The 24,871-nt window shown below is 35.2% G+C and overlaps 3 protein-coding genes across 5 annotated transcripts in view; all 3 read left to right on the top strand.

Moving 5' to 3' along the window:
- Positions 1 to 145: 145 nt before the first annotated feature.
- LOC138308153 (uncharacterized) lies at positions 146 to 826 on the top strand. Its single transcript, XM_069249092.1, has one exon. The coding sequence runs from the start codon at positions 146 to 148 to the stop codon at positions 824 to 826; it is 681 nt and encodes a 226-aa protein (XP_069105193.1).
- A 191-nt stretch (positions 827 to 1,017) lies between these two features.
- LOC138308152 (uncharacterized) lies at positions 1,018 to 1,605 on the top strand. Its single transcript, XM_069249091.1, has one exon. The coding sequence runs from the start codon at positions 1,018 to 1,020 to the stop codon at positions 1,603 to 1,605; it is 588 nt and encodes a 195-aa protein (XP_069105192.1).
- A 20,040-nt stretch (positions 1,606 to 21,645) lies between these two features.
- Positions 21,646 to 24,871, top strand: part of LOC138307971 (kinesin-like protein KIF28P) — a 37,999-nt gene continuing 34,773 nt past the window's right edge. For all 3 annotated transcript variants that reach the window (XM_069248922.1, XM_069248923.1, XM_069248921.1), the window contains exon 1: positions 21,646 to 21,870. In XM_069248922.1, the coding sequence (XP_069105023.1) occupies positions 21,718 to 21,870 (153 nt within the window). In that variant the 5' untranslated portion in view covers positions 21,646 to 21,717. The remainder of the gene's footprint in view (positions 21,871 to 24,871) is intronic.

The raw sequence follows: 24,871 nt of genomic DNA, 5'->3' as shown, positions 1-24,871 counted from the left end.
AATACAGAGTATGTAAGCTGTACACCATGGAATACAGAGTATGTAAGCTGTACACCATGGAATATAGAGTATGTAGGCTTACACCATGGAATATAGAGTATGTAAGCTGTACACCATCAAATACAAAATATGTAATGAGTACACCATGGAATACAGAGTATGTAGGCCGTACACCACGGAATACAGAATATGTAAGCAGTACACCATGGAATATAGAGTATGCAAGCTGTACACAATGGAATATAGAGTATGTAAGCTGTACACCACGGAATACAGAGTATGTAAGCTGTACACCATGGAATACAGAGTATGTAAGCTGTACACCATGGAATACAGAATATGTAAGCTGTACACCACGGAATACAGAATATGTAAGCAGTACACCATGGAATATAGAGTATGCAAGCTGTACACAATGGAATATAGAGTATGTAAGCTGTACACCATGGAATACAGAGTATGTAAGCTGTACACCATGGAATACAGAGTATGTAAGCTGTACACCATGGAATACAGAGTATGTAAGCTGTACACCATGGAATACAGAGTATGTAAGCTGTACACCATGGAATACAGAGTATGTAAGCAGTACACCATGGAATACAGATTATGTAAGCTGTACACCATGGAATACAGAGTATGTAAGCAGTACACCATGGAATACAGAGTATGTAAGCTGTACACCATGGAATACAGAGTATGTAAGCTGTACACCATGGAATACAGAGTATGTTACCTATACACCACGGAATACAGAGTATGTAAGCTGTACACAACGGAATACAGATATGTAAGCAGTACACCATGGAATATACAGAGTATGTAAGCTGTACACCATGGAATACAGAATATGTAAGCTGTACACCATGGAATATAGAGTATGTAAGCTGTACACCATGGAATACAGAATATGTAAGCAGTTACACCATTGAATACAGAGTATGTAAGCGTACACCATGGAATACAGAATATGTAAGCTGTACACCATGGATATATAGAGTATGTAAGCTGTACACCATGGAATACAGAATATGTAAGCAGTACACCATGGAATACAGAGTATGTAAGCTGTACACCATGGAATACAGAATATGTAAGCTGTACACCATGGAATACAGAGTATGTAAGCTGTACACCATGGAATACAGAGTATGTAAGCTGTACACCATGGAATACAGAGTATGTAAGCTGTACACCATGGAATACAGAAAGCTGTACACCATGGAATACAGACTATGTAAGCTGTACACCATGGAATACAGACTATGTAAGCTGTACACCATGGAATACAGACTATGTAAGCTGTACACCATGGAATACAGACTATGTAAGCTGTACACCATGGAATACAGAATATGTAAGCTGTACACCATGGAATACAGAATATGTAAGCTGTACACCATGGAATACAGAGTATGTAAGCTGTACACCATGGAATACAGAATATGTAAGCTGTACACCATGGAATACAGACTATGTAAGCTGTACACCATGGAATACAGACTATGTAAGCTGTACACCATGGAATACAGAATATGTAAGCTGTACACCATGGAATACAGAATATGTAAGCTGTACACCATGGAATACAGAATATGTAAGTAGTACACCATGGAATACAGAGAATGTAAGCACTACACCATGGAATACAGAATATGTAAGCTGTACACAATGGAATACAGACTATGTAAGCAGTACACCATGGAATACAGATTATGTAAGCTGTACACCATGGAATACAGAATATGTAAGCTGTACACCATGGAATATACAGAATATGTAAGCTGTACACCATGGAATACAGAGTATGTAAGCTGTACACCATGGAATACAGAATATGTAAGCTGTACACCATGGAATACAGAATATGTAAGCTGTACACCATGGAATACAGAATATGTAAGTAGTACACCATGGAATACAGAGTATGTAAGCTGTACACCATGGAATACAGAATATGTAAGCTGTACACCATGGAATACAGAGTATGTAAGCTGTACACCATGGAATACAGAATATGTAAGCTGTACACCATGGAATACAGAAGTATTAAGCAGTATTAGCGTACACCATGGAATACAGAATATGTAAGCTGTACACAAGGAATACAGACTATGTAAGCAGTACACCATGGAATACAGACTATGTAAGCTGTACACCATGGAATACAGAATATGTAAGCAGCTGTACACCATTGAATACAGAGTATGTAAGCTGTACACCATGGAATACAGAGTATGTAAGCAGTACATCATGGAATACAGAGTATGTAAGCAGTACACCATGGAATACAGAGTATGTAAGCTGTACACCATGGAATACAGAGTATGTAAGCAGTACACCATGGAATACAGAGTATGTAAGCTGTACACCATGGAATACAGACTATATGTAAGCTGTACACCATGGAATACAGAATATGTAAGCTGTACACCATGGAATACAGACTATGTAAGCTGTACACCATGGAATACAGACTATGTAAGCTGTACACCATGGAATACAGAGTATGTAAGCTGTACACCATGGAATACAGACTATGTAAGCTGTACACCATGGAATACAGAGTATGTAAGCTGTACACCATGGAATACAGACTATGTAAGCTGTACACCATGGAATACAGAATATGTAAGCTGTACACCATGGAATACAGAGTATGTAAGCTGTACACCATGGAATACAGACTATGTAAGCTGTACACCATGGAATACAGACTATGTAAGCTGTACACCATGGAATACAGACTATGTAAGCTGTACACCATGGAATACAAACTATATAAGCTGTATACCATGTTAAATAAAAGTATATATTATCGTAAATCATACGCGCATTTTAGTAATTAGATTAGCTTATGAACAAAAATAATGGTAAAAGTCCTATTTAACATTTGGAAGGGTTGTGTTATATACGTTATTGTTATTCTCTTCTTGTAACTTCAATTTGCAAAGAGCATCCATTGACAGTTTCCAAACAAAAATGCTTTTGTGTCGCCTGTCTCTTTAGTACTACGGTTACATATACGTCTTGTTAATACACTCCTATTATTAAGAAACACGGTTTTGTCAGATGTTTCCTACAAATACGTTGTCTGCAAACACAAAAGCAGATTGTTTTGTCAATCAAGGTTTTGTCCATTTCTGCTTCGCTTTTGGTTTATTTTGAAAAAAAAATGTTGATTAGCAAATTATTGCACAGTTGCTTTGAAGATCATGTATATTTCTTTGCTTGACACAAAAACTAGTTAATGATAATAGCAACAGTATTTAACTTAATCCTGGGCTTCAATTTTCTTTCAATCATGTCATCGCTTGATGAACTTCATTAGAACTGACTTCTATATAGACGTCCTTTAGAAATGGAGGGCAACTATTGTGCTAACTCGGATTTGATTATAGTTATACGCTGTGAGGCAAATAAACGAGGGCACATTGGCGAGATTTTACGTTATAGTCATAAGGCTTGATTAATTACACTCTTATATGTTTACCGTAGAGGTTAATTGAGAATACTATCGTACATTGGTGTTAGCGCTGTATACAGATTAAGTTAGCTGTGGAGAAACCAAAACCATGACAATGATACTAGTCGAACAACCAGGTAGATACGTCGATTGAAACTCATATCTCGTTTCTTGATTTGTTTCTATCATACCCGTTTTTCAGTCGATTTCAATGGAGGACTATTTTTTAATGATTTTCAATATCTCGTTTCTTGATTTGTTTCTGCCATACCCGTTTTCCTGCCGGTTTCAATGCAGGACTATTTTTAATTATTTTCAACACGATTTGTTAATCTAATTATTAAATGGGAAAAAGTTAAAGAAAACAAGTCAATAACGACTGGTATTTAATTTATTTTCTTTATGGAAAAACAGAGTAAGTGAACTAAAGGTCGTTGTTGATATTTTTCTGTGAAGCAGCATTTTAATTGGTATCTTATCATCTTTTTATGTAAAAGTAGCAATTATCATATCTCCGGCAGTTACTTCAAGTTGAATTCTAGTAATATACTTTATTAGCTGAAAATTCTGTGTTTTTGTAGAAAGAAAGTGAACCTTAATAATGTAATTAAAAATTATGTTATCATCAAATATTACCAAGAAAACAGAGAATGTTATCGCTATCTCTTTTGACCTAGTTTTTCGACCATGTAATTATAAAATTGATGAGATAATGTGAGATTAATAACATAGTATGGGGTATACCTCTGATATCATCATTTCATACTCTGTGAATGCATTGTAAGACTATGCGAATAACTCTGTGTGAAATGTTATATGACCTCTACTTTCCTATCACGCATCTATGAACCACAACATGAACCTCCACTTTGCTAGCCAAGGATATTAAGTCCGATTCTCTTCCTACTACCCTTGGCATATCTCACTTCAGAACAGGTGTTTTTGCTTTCAAATTCTGATTGGATGCGGCTAGATTCAGGTTACCAATGAAAACCCGGCTTTGATATGTCAAGAAAACTGAACTGAAGCGATATTATAATGAACTACAATTGTAAATTGAGTGCATGCCATTCCTGTCAACATCAACACCTATATAGCGAAGTTATATTACTGTCTATTTAATCAATAAGATGTTTTCGACCAGCTAAATGAACGTCTTGGAAACGTTGCTCCCCAAACAGATAGGAAAGTTAATACGTGCGTGGTTTGTTTCACAAAGTTAAACAATATATACTGCGATCTCGTTACAGTATTCGACACTGCAGAACTTTAGCACAAATCACAAAAACTGGTGTCCGAACTTACTAATAAACAAATAACCCACACAGATGGTAATTATTGATAATCTGTCGCAAACAACATGCGTGTTTCATAGGGCGCAGCATTTTATCAAGCATATAACAATGATAAGAGCTTTTTAATTGGTTTCTTAATACGTAAATGGTAGGAGCGCAACTGCGGTGATCAAGTAGGTGGCGCAGTGCGGGAACGCGTACCGTGCGTTCCATTTGCAGAAATAACTGGCACGAACCTTCTGTATCTATAATGGAACGCGCTGTACCACCCGAACCGAACCGGTACAAGTGGTTCGTTTTCAGAAGCGTACCACTTGTATCCAAGATGGCGGACCCGAGATTCTTCATTTGTCACCGGAATGTGTTCTTTGTTGAAAACAAGGCAGAGCGTATTTATATCCGATAAAATTGCATGGATCGTTTATTTCAATGTGTACTGGAACTATTTAGGTATTATCTTTATATACATTTCATCGTTAACACCGAAAATACCTAGCTTTTATATTCGAAGCGTTTCTTTAATATGGGTGCCGCCATCATGGAAAAAAATCAAAACGTGTTCCATTTGGCGGTGCCGTATCACTTTAGTGCAACTGGTACGAATCCGCAAATGGAACGCCGGTTATTCTGAAGTGAAATATGCCAAGGGTAGTAGGAAGAGAATACCCTTGGCTAGCGAAGTTGCATGAACCTCATATTGACCAACTTTGAAGTTTCAAGGATAAGTACATGTATCGCGTAATATCAACACCTGGACAATGTCATACCTGAAGGCTCTGTGTTGTTTGGACATATTATGTACACCACAAGAATCGAACAACGGCACACTGCACGGCCTTAAGGTTGAACGTCGCTCTCTATATAGAGAATCTCTCAACAATGTAAGTGCATGATTGGGATTTGTCTTTTCTTTGCCGAGCTGGCTTCCGATTTACAATAACATAGCTCAGGAGTGGACATAACGACATGTAGAGATGTTGATATGCGAACTGGCGATTTTAATATATTTGGTTTTAGCGCAAGCAGTAGTCTAGAATTAGATCGTTAGACCATATATATATATATCTCAATACAGTATATTATATCCATACGTATACGTCGATGAATATAGATAAGAAATGAACAACGAAAAAAGTGACTTTTCTTAGGTTATGCTATGAAGATAACCGATGTTGTATCCTTTATATAGGCAATATTTCTATATTTATATATATTCTGTGTTTTAATTTAGAGGCGGATGGCCCCGAACTGTTAGAATTAATTAGTTAGTTAATTAATTAATTAATTAGTTGCTTTACAATTACCAAGTAGTCCGTATCCTACAAACTTTTGTAACGATCTAGTGTTATTTTGTATTTGAAAAAAATATTCGTTGATATTACATTTATGATCATTATCTGATGAAATTGGGATATTTTTATTAGAAAACATTATACGTCTGTATGTTTATATAAGCATCTGGAATTAAACAGAGATTAATGCATCAAAAGATAACTATATTGCAAAATTAAAAGCATTTCTTCCACTGTACATCATAAAAAGTTAAAATGTCTCACATAAAATGAATATTTTATTGTTGACAACACATGTCGATATAATACCAGTCATTAATGAAGCAGTACTGGCTGACGAGGAATACATTATTATAGTATTGTCGATCCCCTCGTTTTCTGTGGTAAGTGGTGACCCTTCATATCGTGTTAGTGCATTTTGACAACGTAATACTTATAAATTAACGACCTCTCAGTTAATCTGATTGTGTTTTTGCATTATTTATATACATATTGTCATTGTCATTGTTTTGGGGAAAATATATATACATATTCAGACCGATCTGGATTAAAGTTCATGTCATCGCTTCACAATTTATAGATGTTTATTTATGTAATACCTTATTGGATAAAGAATTAGCCTTTGGTTTTTCAAATGAAGATGAATAGGATTTTAAATAAGGAAATCCATTTTTTTGTATCGGCTATTTTAAAATAGGAAATCTTTTTCTCTTGAGGATTAAATCTCAACTAACTACTAATTTTAAGACTTAAACTTGCAGTTTGTTTAAAGTTCATTTTAAATGTTATTCTTTACATAATCTTCAATTTTGAAGGAAATAAAGAGAATAATATGTCTTAATACAAATATCTTAATCACATAACGAAGAGTGATACACTTGTGTACCGGTGTTATTGTTTGACTTAAAATGTCAAACTACCATTAAACAAATAACATACTATTTATTTAAAACAAGTTCAATAATTTCTGACGTAGATTTCATCAGATCATTCATCATTTTATATACATTGTATTTCGTTTCATATTCCAGATCGCTGTACGTCTGAGCCTTAGAATGGAATAGAGAAAACAAACAGAAGTAACCTTGACAACTAGATCAAAGATATTTTAGATACAGGTCTTCGTGTATACAATGCCAGAACTTTAACGCTGCACAACAATTGTTTTTTTCTTGATAATTCAGATATATAAATAAGCTGGAAATAAGTTTGTTTCTTACATAACTTTCAAGTCTGGTACATATAATGACTCAAGGGATAATGCTATCAGCTCCATTGTAGCCGGTCCCAAGCACGTGTTGGGGAAGGAGGAGGGACAAAGTCTCGAGTAGAGGTTGTATCCTACATCTTGCATATAAACAACTATCAAGCAAACAAGCAATGCTATAGTATCGTTGAAATAGGTGTATCAATGATACGAGATGGAGTAAGACTCATCAGTTGCCTCGACCCTTGTGGTACAATGCTTTCACTCATGGTTGGTTACAGAATCTGCCATATGCAGTTTTAATAGTCCTTCATCCATGAGGAATCCGGAAGTTTTATCAGTATTTCATAGAAAATACAGATTTAAAAAAGTACAAAAACAAACATCCTCAACAGGTCCTTAGCCTAGATTTGGCTTTTGCGAGTTTTATATTTAGCAACTTTTACGTGAAATAAGAAACATATCATATGGGAAGTGTTTGGACGGTTCAGGGATGAGTACTGCTTATCTCACCAACATCAGTGACAATGACACGGATTAGTTCAGGGCAGGTGGCTTCTTTCCATTCATTTTATGTATGTGCATGTCTGTGGTCAATGTGGTAGCATTCACGTGTATGTGGAGATGTAAAAGTATAGCAGAGTCAATCAAAATCATGACAATGAACCTCCTACTCAGCGACATCATCTATGGGATGTCATTTGCCGTCCGACTTTTCTACATACTGGGTTTCCCAGATGATACCGTTAAACGATATACCTGCTACTTTCAAGAGCTATTGACTAGGGGGTCGAACATTGCCGCCTTGTTCACCATCACCAAGAGCTATTGACTATGGGGTCGAACATTGCCGCCTTGTTCACTATCACCAAGAGCTATTGACTATGGGGTCGAACAGTCGTACGCGCGTTTTCGCTCGGAATAGCGTCAGTCAAACTGTGGGCTGAGTTTAGTAACAGCGATAATCTAACTGAGGGCGGAGTTTACCTGTTATAGGTGTTACACATTCAAAAACTTTCGTAATTTCAATCATTAATACCGTAACAATTAAAAACAGCATTACGTGTACGTATATAGTCATGACCTACAGGTAAATGTAGCCATAGTCACAGGTTAAAGTGAGTGGAAATTTGGTATTTGGTATCTTAACTTAATAATACTATTTTATTTGAAATCACATCAGCTAGAGAGTCGTTACTGTATACATGTACATGTATATTCCAAACGTCAAATTATGCTTTCTTGAACTACAATAGAGGGTTTTTAGACACAACCTATCATAGGTTTGAATAGAAATCTACATATTTATAAGCATACTTTTAAACATAACGATTCAAACAACTAACAATTAGACGTGGGATGTCTGCTTCCGCATGAAACATCTACATTAGGCCAAACAATGTCTGTTTAGGGTTACCCAACCGACCCTAATTTTTTACCCCCGACCCTGATTTTTTTTCTGTACCTAAAGGGATACTCCAATTAATAGTTTTACTCTAGGCCAATCTAATCTGTTAATACCTTCTTCATTAGTCAAATCTCCAATTATTCATTGTTAAATAAAGAGTGAAGAGTAAAAGACACTAATGTTTAATCATTTTATTGATATCTGTTTAGTAAACAGCTCGCTATTGCATCTGAACTTGACAAAAAATAAATAATATATATATAAAAATTTTAAAAAAATCGCTACCTACCGACCCTATTTTTTTGCCAATGTAACCCTAAACAAATATATTTTTTGAGCTTATATATACAGCTACAACCGTGTATGTTCCAGGGAAAGGTTTTACGAAGCTATCAAGATATAGTGTTGTTGTCTTTCGATGGTTATATGGTACTATTGAATTAAAAAAAAAAACATGTTTGAAACCTTTTATCTCCAAGTGTATGCTAACAAATCTTTGGTACAAAGGTGTGACCAAGTCAAATCAGTAGATTTCTTTGAAGTCAACATTGTTTGCGCTACACTACATGGAGTCTAACCAATCGAGGTAACTTCCCAGAGATTTCATTGGCTGTCGTAACAGAATGTTACAACATTTGAGGGAGGAGTCTAATCCGGACGCTTGAACGCAGTTCACTGTATCACCAAGAGCTATTGACTATGGGGTCGAACATTGCCTCCTTGTTCACTATCACCAAGAGCTATTGACTATGGGGTCGAACATTGCCGTCTTCTTCACTATCACCAAGAGCTATTGACAATGGGGTCGAACATTGCCTCCTTGTTCACTATCACCAAGAGCTATTGACAATGGGGTCGAACATTGCCGCCTTGTTCACTATCACCAAGAGCTATTGACTATGGGGTCGAACATTGCCGCCTTGTTCACTATCACCAAGAGCTATTGACTATGGGGTCGAACATTGCCGCCTTGTTCACTATCACCAAGAGCTATTGACTATGGGGTCGAACATTGCCGCCTTGTTCACTATCACCAAGAGCTATTGACTATGGGGTCGAACATTGCCGCCTTGTTCACTAGCACCAAGAGCTATTGACTATGGGGTCGAACATTGCCGCCTTGTTCACTAGCACCAAGAGCTATTGACCATGGGGGTCGAACATTGCCTCCTTGTTCACTATCACCAAGAGCTATTGACTATGGGGTCGAACATTGCCGCCTTGTTCACTATCACCAAGAGCTATTGACTATGGGGTCGAACATTGCCGCCTTGTTCACTATCACCAAGAGCTATTGACCATGGGGGTCGAACATTGCCACCTTGTTCACTATCACCAAGAGCTATTGACAATGGGGTCGAACATTGCCTCCTTGTTCACTATCACCAAGAGCTATTGACAATGGGGTCGAACATTGCCGCCTTGTTCACTAGCACCAAGAGCTATTGACTATGGGGTCGAACATTGCCGCCTTGTTCACTATCACCAAGAGCTATTGACTATGGGGTCGAACATTGCCGCCTTGTTCACTATCACCAAGAGCTATTGACTATGGGGTCGAACATTGCCGCCTTGTTCACTATCACCAAGAGCTATTGACTATGGGGTCGAACATTTGCCGCCTTGTTCACTAGCACCAAGATAAGAGCTATTGACTATGGGGTCGAACATTGCCTCCTTGTTCACTATCACCAAGAGCTATTGACAATGGGGTCGAACATTGCCTCCTTGTTCACTATCACCAAGAGCTATTGACAATGGGGTCGAACATTGCCGCCTTGTTCACTATCACCAAGAGCTATTGACTATGGGGTCGAACATTGCCGCCTTGTTCACTATCACCAAGAGCTATTGACTATGGGGTCGAACATTGCCGCCTTGTTCACTATCACCAAGAGCTATTGACTATGGGGTCGAACATTGCCGCCTTGTTCACTATCACCAAGAGCTATTGACTATGGGGTCGAACATTGCCGCCTTGTTCACTATCACCAATAGCTATTGACTATGGAGTCGAACATTGCCGCCTTGTTCACTATCACCAAGAGCTATTGACTATGGGGTCGAACATTGCCGCCTTGTTCACTATCACCAAGAGCTATTGACTATGGGGTCAAACATTGCCGCCTTGCTCACTATCACCAAGAGCTATTGACTATGGGGTCGAACATTGCCGCCTTGTTCACTATCACGAGTATGTCTTTAGACCGCTTTGGATGTCTCTATTACATGTACGAAATGTTTTACGTATCGAACGTTAATTCTGGGAGTATTCGGTGTCTGTGTCCTTCTTTGCCTTGGTGTCGGTTGTAGGATAATTAACGGCATTGCATACGGTTTGGTCCAAAGGAAAATCGTCAAACTTAATGTACATAGTCGTTTGACTGGAGCAAATAACCGTCATTTGTATTTGACAACATACAAAATATTGTTTGTAGTTTTAATTTGGAATATATTGTATGTCCCTTTAAGCTTATTTTTGCTACACGATTTACGTATCAGTTTACCCCACAACAAATCGTTGCCTATTTTCTTGCCATAATGAATAGTTTTGTGAATCCCTTTATCTATGTCTGGAGGTTTCCTGAATGCCGCCTCCAACTGAAAGTTACAGCAGCTCTCAGAGAAAATCAGAAACGACTATAGGTTAGTTTTCTAGATAAATGACACAGGGTGTAAACATTAAGGTAGATTAAAATGAGGATGAGGAAGGTTTGATCTCAAGAGGATGAGGATATAGAGAATCTCAAATGTCTTATGTGATATCAGATTTATTAAACGAGTTCACTTATTAGATACGCCACAAACATTTAGACGCGAGGCTTGTGTCGGGCGCTAATTAACATTTAAATAGTGAGTTTGAAATATATTACATATCAATGAGTGTATTTTATGTACCAAGTCACTTTTATTATGTTATGCTAGGTTTACAATATGTTCCCGGCGACCACGTCAGCCCCGTTTCAAGCTACCTTGGACAAAACGTGGTCAACGTGAAATAACGCAGAAGGACGTGATAGACAAACGTGAGCGACCGTGATTATTTTAGTGGATGTCGTGCCAGATTTTTAAACTGTCAAAAAGTATGCCACGACATCCACGGTATAGATGGTGAACGTAACAAGACGTTATAAAACGGGAATGGCGCAACAAAACGTAACAGTACGTACGACGCCGTAACAGCTAAAACTTGCAGACGGTCCGTGGCGGAACGGGCAGCAAGCACGGTCTCCGGCATCCCACAAAAGCGTTCAACTTTTGTAACGTTCTGTCACGTTTTTTTTCACTTTTAATCACGGTAGATACAGATGGGCTGCACATTTTGTCCCGTTTTGTCCAGGTTTTCGCGGTTTTCACGACAAGCCAAGGTGGATGATAGCCGTTTCAAATTTGATGCGTTCTGTCATGGCACATCACGGTTTATAGCGGTTGAAAGCCCGACGTGCTGCGACATGTTGCGTCCTATTACGTTGCAAGCAGTAAATTGTATGATGGAGTCTCATTGCCTGGTCTTGTGCATATTTTTGTTGATATTTCCTGGAATATTTTTTATTAATGAATAAAAATAGCAATTATCAAACACATTTTAACCATCAAATAATACCAAAGCTACTATTACAAAAAGCATGTTAAGTGAGAACCATTACAGACAAAAAAAATAAATGCGTAGAAACACTTGGCAATATTAAACTACAATATTGCAATTTTTCATTTTGAGGTTAATTTTGACCATTTAGCAATGAGCAACACTATTGTGAAATACCCATATCAAACAACAGAATCAAAATGGCCCCTACACACGATGATTTGGTACATTAATAGCAAGACTAAAAAAAAAGAAGTTGTTTAGGTTTAACAGAAAATAATTCAAATAAAAACATATCTGAAACATGTCAGGGATTGCTTTTTCTGCAATGGCAAACAATAGTAAATTGTCTCAAACTATGGTAGCTTAAGGCTAGGTCAGATAGAAGAATAATACCTTATTTCATATATATCGATTTCTGGGGTACTTATTTCAATGACCTCATTGAATAAGTCTAACGGAAAGCGTTGGCAACTCCGTTGGAGAGTTCTCAAATAGTAATTGCTACCTCTTGTGTTATTTAATTGCTGTATTATCCTATATTGTTCTTGTAATGTACATTGTACAAATGTTATACATGTACATCGGCTGCATTTCACATTTAGATTTGCATTTACAAACTAAATCATATATTATCAATTTTGTTTTCACTATTTAAATTTACATAAAAGTGTACCATGATACATATTCTGTATCAATTTACCAACATAATATAGATTGTCGGTTTATTTGACTTTGATACTTATATCATCTTTTTATCTGAAAATGACATTGTGATCACATTTGATATTCCCATACACAATTATTATTATTATACTATCGATGCTTTATGACCAACTTTGCTCTGTTCTTTTCTATATACAGTATGTATATCTACATACACCACTGTCATGATCCCCTATCACTCACCCCAACTACACCATCCAGTAGCTCCCCTATCTTTACTAACATTAGGGTTTTATTCCAATAGATTTACAACTAAAATTATTTGATACGCTAGTCGAACCAATCTTATAAAATTATCGGAAATGGATACTGTAATCATAAATATATTCCATACATAAAATTTAAAAATTCCAATTGAGACTGGAAGATGGCGTAATGTCGCGAAACATGAAAGAATATGTCATTATGCAAATATCGGGGATGACTTTCCTTTTCTTTTTGTATATAAACACGAAGAAATCAAGAATACGCGTATTAAATATACTCCACAGTTTTATCAATGATTCCAGTCTGCATAAGATGGGTGGCCTAATACAATTTAGGTATTTACAATATCCGATTATTGAAGAACGTGTCTCTATTCATTAGAAAGATGATGGTATTTTTGCAGTACGGTATAAGTATTGTTAAATTTCCAAATTAAATGTCCATATTTTAGTAATTGATAATTGTATATTGTCTATCGTGCCACGTGCAGTTAAAAATGTAACTTGTATTTGTATAATCCTTGTAACACATTTTACTTTGCTGGGTGACTATAAATAACAATTTTTGAAATCTAAATTCTTTAGAATATTGAAAAATAACAAATATTTAAATGGGCCAAAAGTAAGCATACCGACCCCCTATTTTTCTGTCTGATTCAGAAAGAGCAACTCTTTCCCTGTTGATATACAAAATATCTACAAAAGTGTTTGAAAATGGTAGATTTTGCAGCTCAAAATTAAGGGGTAGCATACATTCTTGTATGTTGTTATTGCGAGAAAAATATGAGTGTTATCAATCATAACTGCTAAATTTTTAAAGAAAGCCATTTTACAATAAATTCTACAAACACCCAAATATATCAAACACCTGTAACCTATATAATGTTAGCTTTACTTACGATCAAACTATGACCGATTTCTCAACAAATCTCTGGTTATGTATGGTATAAAAATAAACACCATTTTGCTTTACTCAATCCCTGTACCTTTCCCTTTCCTACCAAAGTACAGTATAATTAGCACTGATAACTTAAGAAATCATCAGTGCTGTCCTATTGCTTATAAGTTATATATATTGCTTATAAGTTATATATATTTTACTTGTTTCTGTATCCAACCTTTTATGACATGTATATACTGTAGTACTGTAACGCTATTTAACTGAATAAAATATTGTTTAAACCAAACACCTATTTAGGAAATTATGTCTTTAATACATGTATATCGAGTTTATGGTCAAAACGGCAAAATTCTTATAAAATCCAATATTTTGTCAAATCGGTATCATTGAGTGACCACGGCTCAAAAACGAGCTCACTAACATATTTTTATTCCATTTTCTTGTATGGTATGAACTCCAATTTCCAAAAATCTACACGAGAGAAAAAAGTTTGATGCAAGAAAATTTTGACATCTCAGAGGTGTGCATCAGCATAAAAAATATCCTAGACATTCTTAAAAATTATTTTCAAAATGTGATACATATTTATCTACATTGATCTTAGGGTTTCTAAATGTTTAACCATGACATGTAAGATCTGATTGATAATTTATATCGCCGTTTCTGCGATTTACTTTTATAAAGATACCAAAAACAAGTTTTGATCTATATAATTTAATGTACATTTATTAGTCTCTGATACCTGAATAGACATAGAGTTTTCATGTGTTTTCCTCGGTACTTTCCTGAATTCCTTCTTCGTATTTGTACTGTTTAAAACTCTGTGGGATCATGCCTTTTGGTTTTCCTCCATATTATGATGAAAAATACGTAATTAACTGATCGTTTAAGTATGAGTTTAAACCCTTTTTTATTTCTTTCAACGATTCAACGATTTTATTTTACACCCAGACACATTATAATGTGTAACATGAGAGATAAAACAAATACAAGTGTATAAGCATGACAGGATGGACAAGTATATGTACATAACATTAAGACATTATTATATAGCAATTACTCTCAACATTTTTACATTTCACATGTACGAAACACAAAGTATAAATATTTCTTTCATGGTGCAATAAGAAAAAAAACACCTAAATCATAAATGTAGAATATTTTGATTTCATAGTAGCATCATTATTACGATAATAGTAGAGGATTAAGTTTTTTAAGAAAAAGGGAGAGTCCATTTAGGACACTCTTATTACAAACTGATATTAAACCTTTCATCTTATTATCATTTGGGTTAATTCGGAAGTAGTTTGGAATATACTTTCTTTGCAAATGTTGGACAACCGCATTATTACAAACAAACAAATAATGAAACTCATTTCCAACATGTTCCAAGCACATATTACAAAGTCTATCTTCTTTAGGAATATTTCGCCATCTGCCTGTTTCAATGGGAAACTTTAAGTTACAGGTACGTATTTTGGTTATTTGCAATCTGTTATTTTCGGACAATATTGTCAAATACTTCTCAAATTTAAATTCAGTTTTAAAAATCAAATAGAATTGTCCTCTCGATGAGTTGTGGGCATCAGAAAACCAGTTTTGGATAAACTGGTCTTGGAGCCTTTGTTTTAAATAGTGTTTGAAAAACATCTTAGGCATGATAATTTTATTATCAAATATATATGAAAAACCAGTTTCATCAAATATACTCTTAATTTTGTTAATCCACTTGAAGGAATGAGTTCCATTTTCTTGTAGACAAAGAGCTAACTTCATTAAAATACTACTTAATTCTTAATTGAAATATTTTCTTCGGAAGATTTCAATATTATCATAGTATTTCCGTATGTATTCATAACTCGAACAGCACCTTAGTGCAATAGCTTCCATTTCTCTCATATATATACCTACCTTTTTAGGGCTAAGTAAACATGCCTCAAATATTGGAGCCAAAGGTGAAATAAGATGGATCCTCTGTATCAGAACAACCACAGGAATCTGTTCGTTTATACTCACGTCTGCAAACAATAAGCACTTAGTCTAATATGATCCTGTATAAAGTATACTCATGGTCGTCAAGAAGAGGAAATTCGTGGGAGCTCGTGTTTGCAAAATCGCATCTAAGTTAAATGTGTCGAATATATTAACTAGTACTAATACAGCTAAAGTAAAAATGAGAAGTATAAGCACACTTCTTGCTACAACCGACAACAATGTATGGCTATCTAATCTTTGGAAGGACAAACCTTAACAAGGGAATCTACCGTGGTAGTAAGAGGGAGTGCCGGTCTGAATATTTATGTCACATCTCCACGTCATTACCGTAGCCAGCTTTATATTCTAAAGACAGAAGAACTCCGGCCGTATACTTTAGTTTAATCATTATATATTATGATGAAGCGTAGACGGTTATACTTTATAGATAGAATTATTTCAAGTTTATAACAGGTTGTCTATAGAGAGGGGTATTCATTTCCTTGTGATTATTATATAAACATGTGTTCAAATCTATTACACAAGTTGGTTTAGTATGGCTAATCATTGTATTTTATAGTACATACAGGTGAACCATGGTATATATGTTAAATTTTTTAACTAAGTAGTAATATAAGTGAGCTCGAGGCGGTATAAAATTATGATAACAAAGTCAAATATATTGTGATAAAATGTAAAATATTGCATAAATTTTGCTCTGAATTTTAGTGCCTCATACGAGTACGTCTTGATATCATAAATCTTTTAAAGTTGTATGTAATTGATTGTTTATACTGGGATCTCCCTGGGGTTATTATATAATATTGATATCTGTGTAATTTTATAACTCAAGCTTGTGAGTATCGCTAACAATACAATATTATTTTATTTATCTATAATAATATTGTATTGTAATATTGTATTGTATTGGTGTAATACTGCCGGGTCTCGGGCGGTAATACACTCTTGTCGCCTTAGGCTCTATTCGGCTACCAACAGAATATTCAACGTGAAAACAGATGCATCAATTGTTATTCATGTTTTGAATACAGGAGAATTTAAGACTAGAATTTATGGGAAATCGTGTTTTACTTTTACCATATACTTTCTAAGTCAGTATTTAAGGGTACTTAGACATGTTCATTATGTAATATTCAGGTACATGTATATTCATAAAAATGTCACTTCAATTAGGTTAGCCTTGCGGTTTAAACAAATGGTTGATACAATATTTTGATGGTACCATTTGATAAATATTTCGTTTTGAAATGCTCCACCGCCGACAGAGCATAAACGATACCTATCATTTGAACAATAACTGATGATTAATCGTAATCTATGTGTCTACTAAGCACAAAAATACATAATAAATTATTTCTTTAGCTTTTGGTACATGCGCAATCAGTACTTCATTACATATAGGGCATAGATATGTGGAATGTTTCGGGACGCAATTAACTATATTATTAACATATTATCTTCAAGTATATATATAAAGAAGCTCTTTTCAATGATGGTAATGGTGTGAAATAAGTAACTTTTTAAGTGAAAAAAAATGCTTATTCGCCTGCTCCTGTTTTTGATAGAGACAAAATACCATTCTCCAACGGTGGGTCATCTGCATAGTGTTAAGACTGGCTATAAAACAAACTGTATATACAAACACTTTCATTTACAAAATACATGGGAACTAATGAATATATGAATTTGAGTTAGGAGCTAAGTAAATAAAAATGTTAAAATTATATGTGCCGTAATTGTCATACTCACCAATCAATAAAAAATTACCATTATTTTAAGAAATACAATACTTCCAATGTATACGTTTTATTATACATAGTCAAATAAAGGCTCAGAATGATTTTTTGTCGTTACTGACAAAAAACCTAATATTTACATTTATAGTGCAGTGTAATGAACACTTTATATGGTCAGATCATTAATCCAAGTTGTGATCTACAATGTCATTGAATATTTTACAGTGTCATTAGTAAGTGTAAAGTATTCAAATATGTTTCATGCAGACAAAAACATTAAAAAAAATGTCTACATTGCAAAATATTTCTGTCGTAGTTAATGTAAATTATGATACATTTTTGTCTGTGCCTTTAAATGATTTTCACCACAGGAATCAGAGAATTATTTACAGTTTATATAATTATGGACCCACCAGAGTGTTCATTGACCATTTTTAGACGTTTTAGGCTAACCCAACTACAAAAAAGTAGATTTAGCGGCTAAAAAAATCATATTTCTATCACGCTTGTATAAAATAAGATTACCGTTGGAAAGAGCGATAATTTTCCTTACAAAATCTTCCTATACAACTAATCACTTGAATTTTGTTAAATTGGTCCGTGGGCAAAAGTCAATGGTTGCTATGACTGTTCCTCCTTAATTTGCTCTGTAAGTAATCACTATGGTCTACCCAATTTAAATTCAATCAAGTGTAACTGTCGGTGCATGTATGTTATCTATATATCCAAGTGTGACATTGTTAGCAACTCCATTGTGTTAAGTACTGGAACATGCTACGACAAGTTCAGTTTCATCTAAAATGGTCAATCAATAGTGTCGTGGTCAATAAGTGAATGTCGAACATCCAGTCTGAGGGGGAAATTACTATACCCAGTATATGTGGTCGTTTACAAATAGCTCGTATATTCACTGATATTAGATTACATACACGTCAGCCTTTTCATTTTCTTAAGATTACTTCTCTAGAGGAATACAAAATATTGTCCAAACCAGATCAGTCAACTGTGAGCTATTGAGTACGTACTAGTAAGCTCTGTATTATTCCCTTTGTTATAGTGTAAGGATTGCGTTACTTATTATTGAGGAACAAAATTTACCAACGTAAGTTTGTTGATGATGCTTACCACATCCTCGATATATCTCCCACTGTCGTCATATCCTGCCTCAACTATCTCATGAATAGTAAAACTGAAGGCAGTTTAGGAGAAAATCACATGGAGATGGGGTGGCTCTCGCACACCACGCTTATATTTTACGTTCACTACGTTTATTCTATTCTATTCTTACTTTCTTAGTTTAAGTGTACAAATGTATATAACTCCGATACCTCATATATATCTGAAATTTAAATATATTTAAATCTCTGTATATATATATGTATATGTATGTTTATGAAATCTATTTGATTTTCAAATTACTGTTTCTCTCATTCATTCATTTATTCATTCATTTTGAATTTTTTTTTAATTTAAAAAGAAAAATTATATAAACTTTGGAGGATTAAATGCAACAATACTTCATATTAATTATCATAACGTAAAAAATCTAAATTTTAATTTAACGCCTTCGATGACTTTGTCGATTTCAAAATTTGATTGAACTAGCAGCCGGTTCTTTCATCAGTTTTATAGAAAGAATCTCGGTGTCTTGGCCCAAATTATTCTAATGACTTACATGTAATTAATATCTATTTTGCGGAAATGGACATACAAGTACATGTATGTAAACCTATCGTTTAAATTAGTTTGGCATAATTACAATAATAGTTTAAGTCTTTTTGATTGATTTATTTATATTCATCTTAATTGAGCTAATTAATCAATCAATCAAACAATATATCTATCTAATCAATCAAGGATTTATAAGTCCTTGAATCAATTACTGCGCAAATAAAATTCTCGGTAAATGTATTTATTTATAAAAAAAATACACGAAATTTTATGTGATATTTTTAAAAAATATAGGATTTTTAATAATTTCTTCGTGCTTGTAATAGTATAAACATGTTTCAATTTTCTGACAATTTCATTCGAAAATGTAAGATTTCCCGCATTCTTACATACATCTGTACATGGGCCTATAGCAAGTTATCGTTCTTTTTGTTTACGGAAGTAACTAACTGGCTCTTCCATTTAGTAACCCTCAATTTAATAATTTACTAATACAGTCGCATGAAAAATGAAATGCAACATCAAAATATTTTCCTGCAGAATAAATAATATGTTGATTAGCAATATGCATTTCATAAAGTAAATAGCCACTTGTTTCATTTCCACGTGTGTTATATAAAAGTGGGGAGGATAAAGGAACAGCCTAAAGAACGTGGAAAATGGCTGAAAGCGTAAAGGTAGCAGTGCGGGTTCGCCCATTCATATCCTTTTATTACGGCATGGAGGAATATTTTTATTTTCAGATGTTTACACACATGTGATTCAGAAGTAGATCTTCATAAATGGTGTTAATTGATCATACATAGACGAATGATACGAGCGATGCGGCCCTGAAACGACTCGTATCCAGGTACGCTACAACAGTCAATAATGTGTCGCGTGCTACCCGGTCACGACTTCAGTACGTTAATAATTGTTTATGTAAACAAGCGGGCGACTACACATCCGCATGTTAATATGACAAGAGTACACATCGTGATTGAAACTTTATGTATTTAAAATTCAACGTTCTCGTCAATTTTATTTCATTATTGTAAATTCAGAATGTCCATTTATAGTATCATCATTTTTTTGCACGTTTAGATACAATGAAGAATATATTTTTACAATATTTGTTGAAAATAAGTTTAAATATAATAACGTTCATACAACGTACAGATGTATTAATAATTTAAGCTATAATTCCATAGTTTGTATTTCAGCAAAATACTTTATGAACATCTGTGCATTTTTTTCCCGTTTTCTTTCCATGTAGTGTATCACAATATATGTAAGTGAGACTGGCCATAGGTCAATCATTTGTGACCGTCCAGGTATACGTACATGTAGCACAGAGCATACCGCTATATAGAACGAATAATAAATCATATTCTGCCTCCACTCCGTTCCCGCAGCGACCATCTGTGAGAAATCTTCCATCCATTATTCAGCTACTGTCTATATTGTTTGTGGTCCAGGGTTTGAGTCCTGGTCTGATTATTATATCAAATGCATGTACTTGTGAATTAAACCTTTATGCATGTTATTTTGCATGCAGACTGTTGTCCAAAAGAATCTGACTTAAATTAATCCGACTCACTATATTATACAATTATACAAATATTGACATGTATTGAGGTGGATATGGTAAATTATCAACCTGAGGAGGTGATATTTTATAACCTTACATCGAAGCAAACAGATGCATGATACATTTTAAAACTTACTTGAATAGTACTATTTGAAAAATTCTATTCAGATGAACATTTAAAATTTTGCAGGACCACATTGATCATGATGTTACCTTTTGTCATATCTTTAATATGTTGTATCAACCCACCATAACTAGTAATACAATATTCTAGGGATCAGGTACATGAAATGAAATCAGGGCCATTCGGACAATTGGCTAGAAAATACTTAACAATGACTTGTAATTTATACTGACTACATGCATAACATTTGCTGTGACTACAGAAAAGCTCTGAATGAACTACTATAGTTCTAAGAGGCCCTTGGTACATATCTTCTGATTAAATGTATTTTATTTGTGGAATGTTTTTATAGCCAACATTTTGTTAACAATATGACTAGTAATGATCCCAGTTCTGAAAATTTAACTACATATACTTATCAATGGGTAAAAGTATCTAGTTCCCAATAGTATTACATTTAATAAGAAAGGTTTTCCTTAACACTGTGCCTACAATTCAAGAGAAACCAGCAGAAATGCAAAACTTATCATCGAAATGTCGGGGAAAACGACGGAGATCAAGGACCCGGAGAACATGTCAGCAGAACCTCGTCGTTTTGCCTTTGATTATTCCTACTGGTCACATGACCAATTTACAGAGAACAGTGAGGGCTACCTAGAACCAAGTGGATCAAAATACGCAGATCAGGTGAGTTGTCAAGAAATTCTACCAATCACTATCCCATTTACTGGTCCCTAAATACTAAGTTTAAACAGAACTCTATTAGTCTTGACCCTATCACCCCTACCATTTAAAGTCAAATAGTCCATCCCATCTCTACCCCACTAAGGTTAAATGGTCTACATCAACCACCCCTACCTCTAAGATTAAATATATTCTATCTCAACCACCTACCTACCCACTAAGGTTTAATGGTCTATTCCAACCACCCCTACCCCCTAAAGTTTTTTAGTCTGCACCAACCACATCTTCCCCTAAGGTAAAAAAAGTCTGCACTAACCACCCCTACCTCTAAGATTAAATATATTCTATCCCAACCATCCTACCCCCTAAGATTAAATAGTCTACACCAACCCCCCCTACCCCTAAGGTTATATGGTCTACACCTATCACAGTTGTCCCCTAACGTACTTGGTAAAATTTAAATTAAACCGCCCTTTCCCCATAACGTTAGATATATACCCCCTTAAGGTTACAAAGCGTACCCTCTGATCCCCCATAAGGATACAGATACTACAGGTCTCATACTTAATCTCCATGTTTGCCTGACATACGACATGTAAGTGTGAAGATTTAAAGCTTTGAGGAATTTCATTTTAGCTTGTACGTCTTCTCCAGGTAGATAATAGACTTACAGAAGTTAAAAGTCCAGACGTCATAAAGTCACAATTTATTGCATGGACAATTTTTAAGATGATTTTGATTAAATTCTTAAAAGCTGATGTTATCTCAAGATGAATGTATCATATATTTTCTGGCTTTATTGGTAATAAAACCCTGCTAAGTAAAATGTAAACACAAAGCATTGAAAGTGAGATTGGGCTGGCCAGGTTAACGCACCCCCGATAATGAAGTATATATTTGGATTTATCAGAGGAATAACAATTTTGACAGGATAAACAGCCATGGGAGGACTTTTGTCATGAATCTTGAGCTTAATATTGCCATATTATAGCTATAGTATACGTCTGTGGTATTGCTATATAATGTAATTAATTGTGATCGAAACGTCTCTCAATGGACACTCAGGGGTGTCAAATAGTCTTTTAATGGACAGACAGGGGTGTGAAATAGTCTCTCAATGGACAGTCAAGGGTGTCAAATAGTCTCTCAATAGGAGACAGGGGTGTCAAATAGTCTCTCAATGGACAGACAGAGTTGTCAAATAGTCTCTCAATGGACAGACAGGGGTGTCAAATAGTCTCTTAATGGACAGTCAGGGGTGTCAAATAGTCTCTCAATAGGAGACAAGGGTGTCAAATAGTCTCTCAATGGACATACACTGGGTGTCAAATAGTCTCTCAATTGACAGACAGGGGTGTCAAATAGTCTCTCAATGGACATACACTGGGTGTCAAATAGGCTCTCAATGGACAGACAGGGGTGTCAAATAGTCTCTCAATGGACAGATAGGGGTGTCTTCTATGCACAGAGAGGAGTGACCTCCATAGACGGTTGTCAAAATAGCCATTCCATGGACAGACAAGGGTGTCCAAATAGTCTCTTCATGGCAGAGAGGGGTGTCCAAATAGTCACTCCATGGATAGGCAGGGGTGTCCAAATAGCGCATATATATATATATAGGTACTAACAAAATCACTTTGTTATAAGCCTGCTAAGTAAAATGTAAACACAAAGGTTGAAAAGTGAGAGTGGGCTGGCCAGGTTAACGCACCCCCGATAATGAAGTATATATTTGGATTTATCAGAGGAATAACAATTTTGACAGGATAAACAGCCATGGGAGGACTTTTGTCATGAATCTTGAGCTTAATATTGCCATATTATAGCTATAGTATACGTCTGTGGTATTGCTATATAATGTAATTAATTGTGATCGAAACGTCTCTCAATGGACACTCAGGGGTGTCAAATAGTCTTTTAATGGACAGACAGGGGTGTCAAATAGTCTCTCAATGGACAGACAGGGATGTGAAATAGTCTCTCAATGGACAGTCAAGGGTGTCAAATAGTCTCTCAATAGGAGACAGGGGTGTCAAATAGTCTCTCAATGGACAGACAGAGTTGTCAAATAGTCTCTCAATGGACAGACAGGGGTGTCAAATAGTCTCTTAATGGACAGTCAGGGGTGTCAAATAGTCTCTCAATAGGAGACAAGGGTGTCAAATAGTCTCTCAATGGACATACACTGGGTGTCAAATAGTCTCTCAATTGACAGACAGGGGTGTCAAATAGTCTCTCAATGGACATACACTGGTGTCAAATAGGCTCTCAATGGACAGACAGGGGTGTCAAATAGTCTCTCAATGGACAGATAGGGGTGTCTTCTATGCACAGAGAGGAGTGACCTCCATAGACGGTTGTCAAAATAGCCATTCCATGGACAGACAAGGGTGTCCAAATAGTCTCTTCATGGCAGAGAGGGGTGTCCAAATAGTCACTCCATGGATAGGCAGGGGTGTCCAAATAGCGCATATATATATATATAGGTACTAACAAAATCACTTTGTTATAAGCAAAGGGTTGTCGTAAACTTATAGTAATCTTATAGGAACCTTAATGGGGAAATAAACAAATGCTATGTTATTACCACGGAATAGTTGTAAATGTGTTTGTTATAAACATATTTTCTGTTTCTATAGTTATCTAGTTATCTTATATAACATAACAGTTATTATGGCCCAGCTGTATTTGAGAAGCTAATTAATTTTGTATAGATTGCAGTGGCCCAGGTGTAACAAGGTGTTATAAATACAGATATTATAATAATCAGGTCAGGACTCTTTTATGGTAGGATATTAATCCTATTTTTAACAATAACTGCATGACTCTAATTACTTCAGTAAGAGTGTTGCTTACTTTTCCTCAACACAAGAGTGTAGGCCAAGATCTATAGTGTGTGATCCAGCTTAATATGCATGGTGGCTGTCAATATACCTGTATAACATAATTACCAGGTAGATAGATAAAGATCTCGTCAGGACAAATGTCAATAAACTAATTTTAA

The sequence above is a fragment of the Argopecten irradians genome, chromosome 14 (assembly GCF_041381155.1).
Source record: "Argopecten irradians isolate NY chromosome 14, Ai_NY, whole genome shotgun sequence".
Lineage (NCBI taxonomy): Eukaryota > Metazoa > Mollusca > Bivalvia > Pectinida > Pectinidae > Argopecten > Argopecten irradians.
Note: the sequence above shows the minus strand (reverse complement) of the source record. Positions and strands in the feature narration are given on the sequence as shown.

Bases quoted from the DNA above. Each gene is read 5' to 3' on its own strand.
- LOC138308152 (XM_069249091.1), top strand. From the start codon at position 1,018: ATGGAATACAGAATATGTAAGCAGTACACCATGGAATACAGAGTATGT.
- LOC138308153 (XM_069249092.1), top strand. From the start codon at position 146: ATGGAATACAGAGTATGTAGGCCGTACACCACGGAATACAGAATATGT.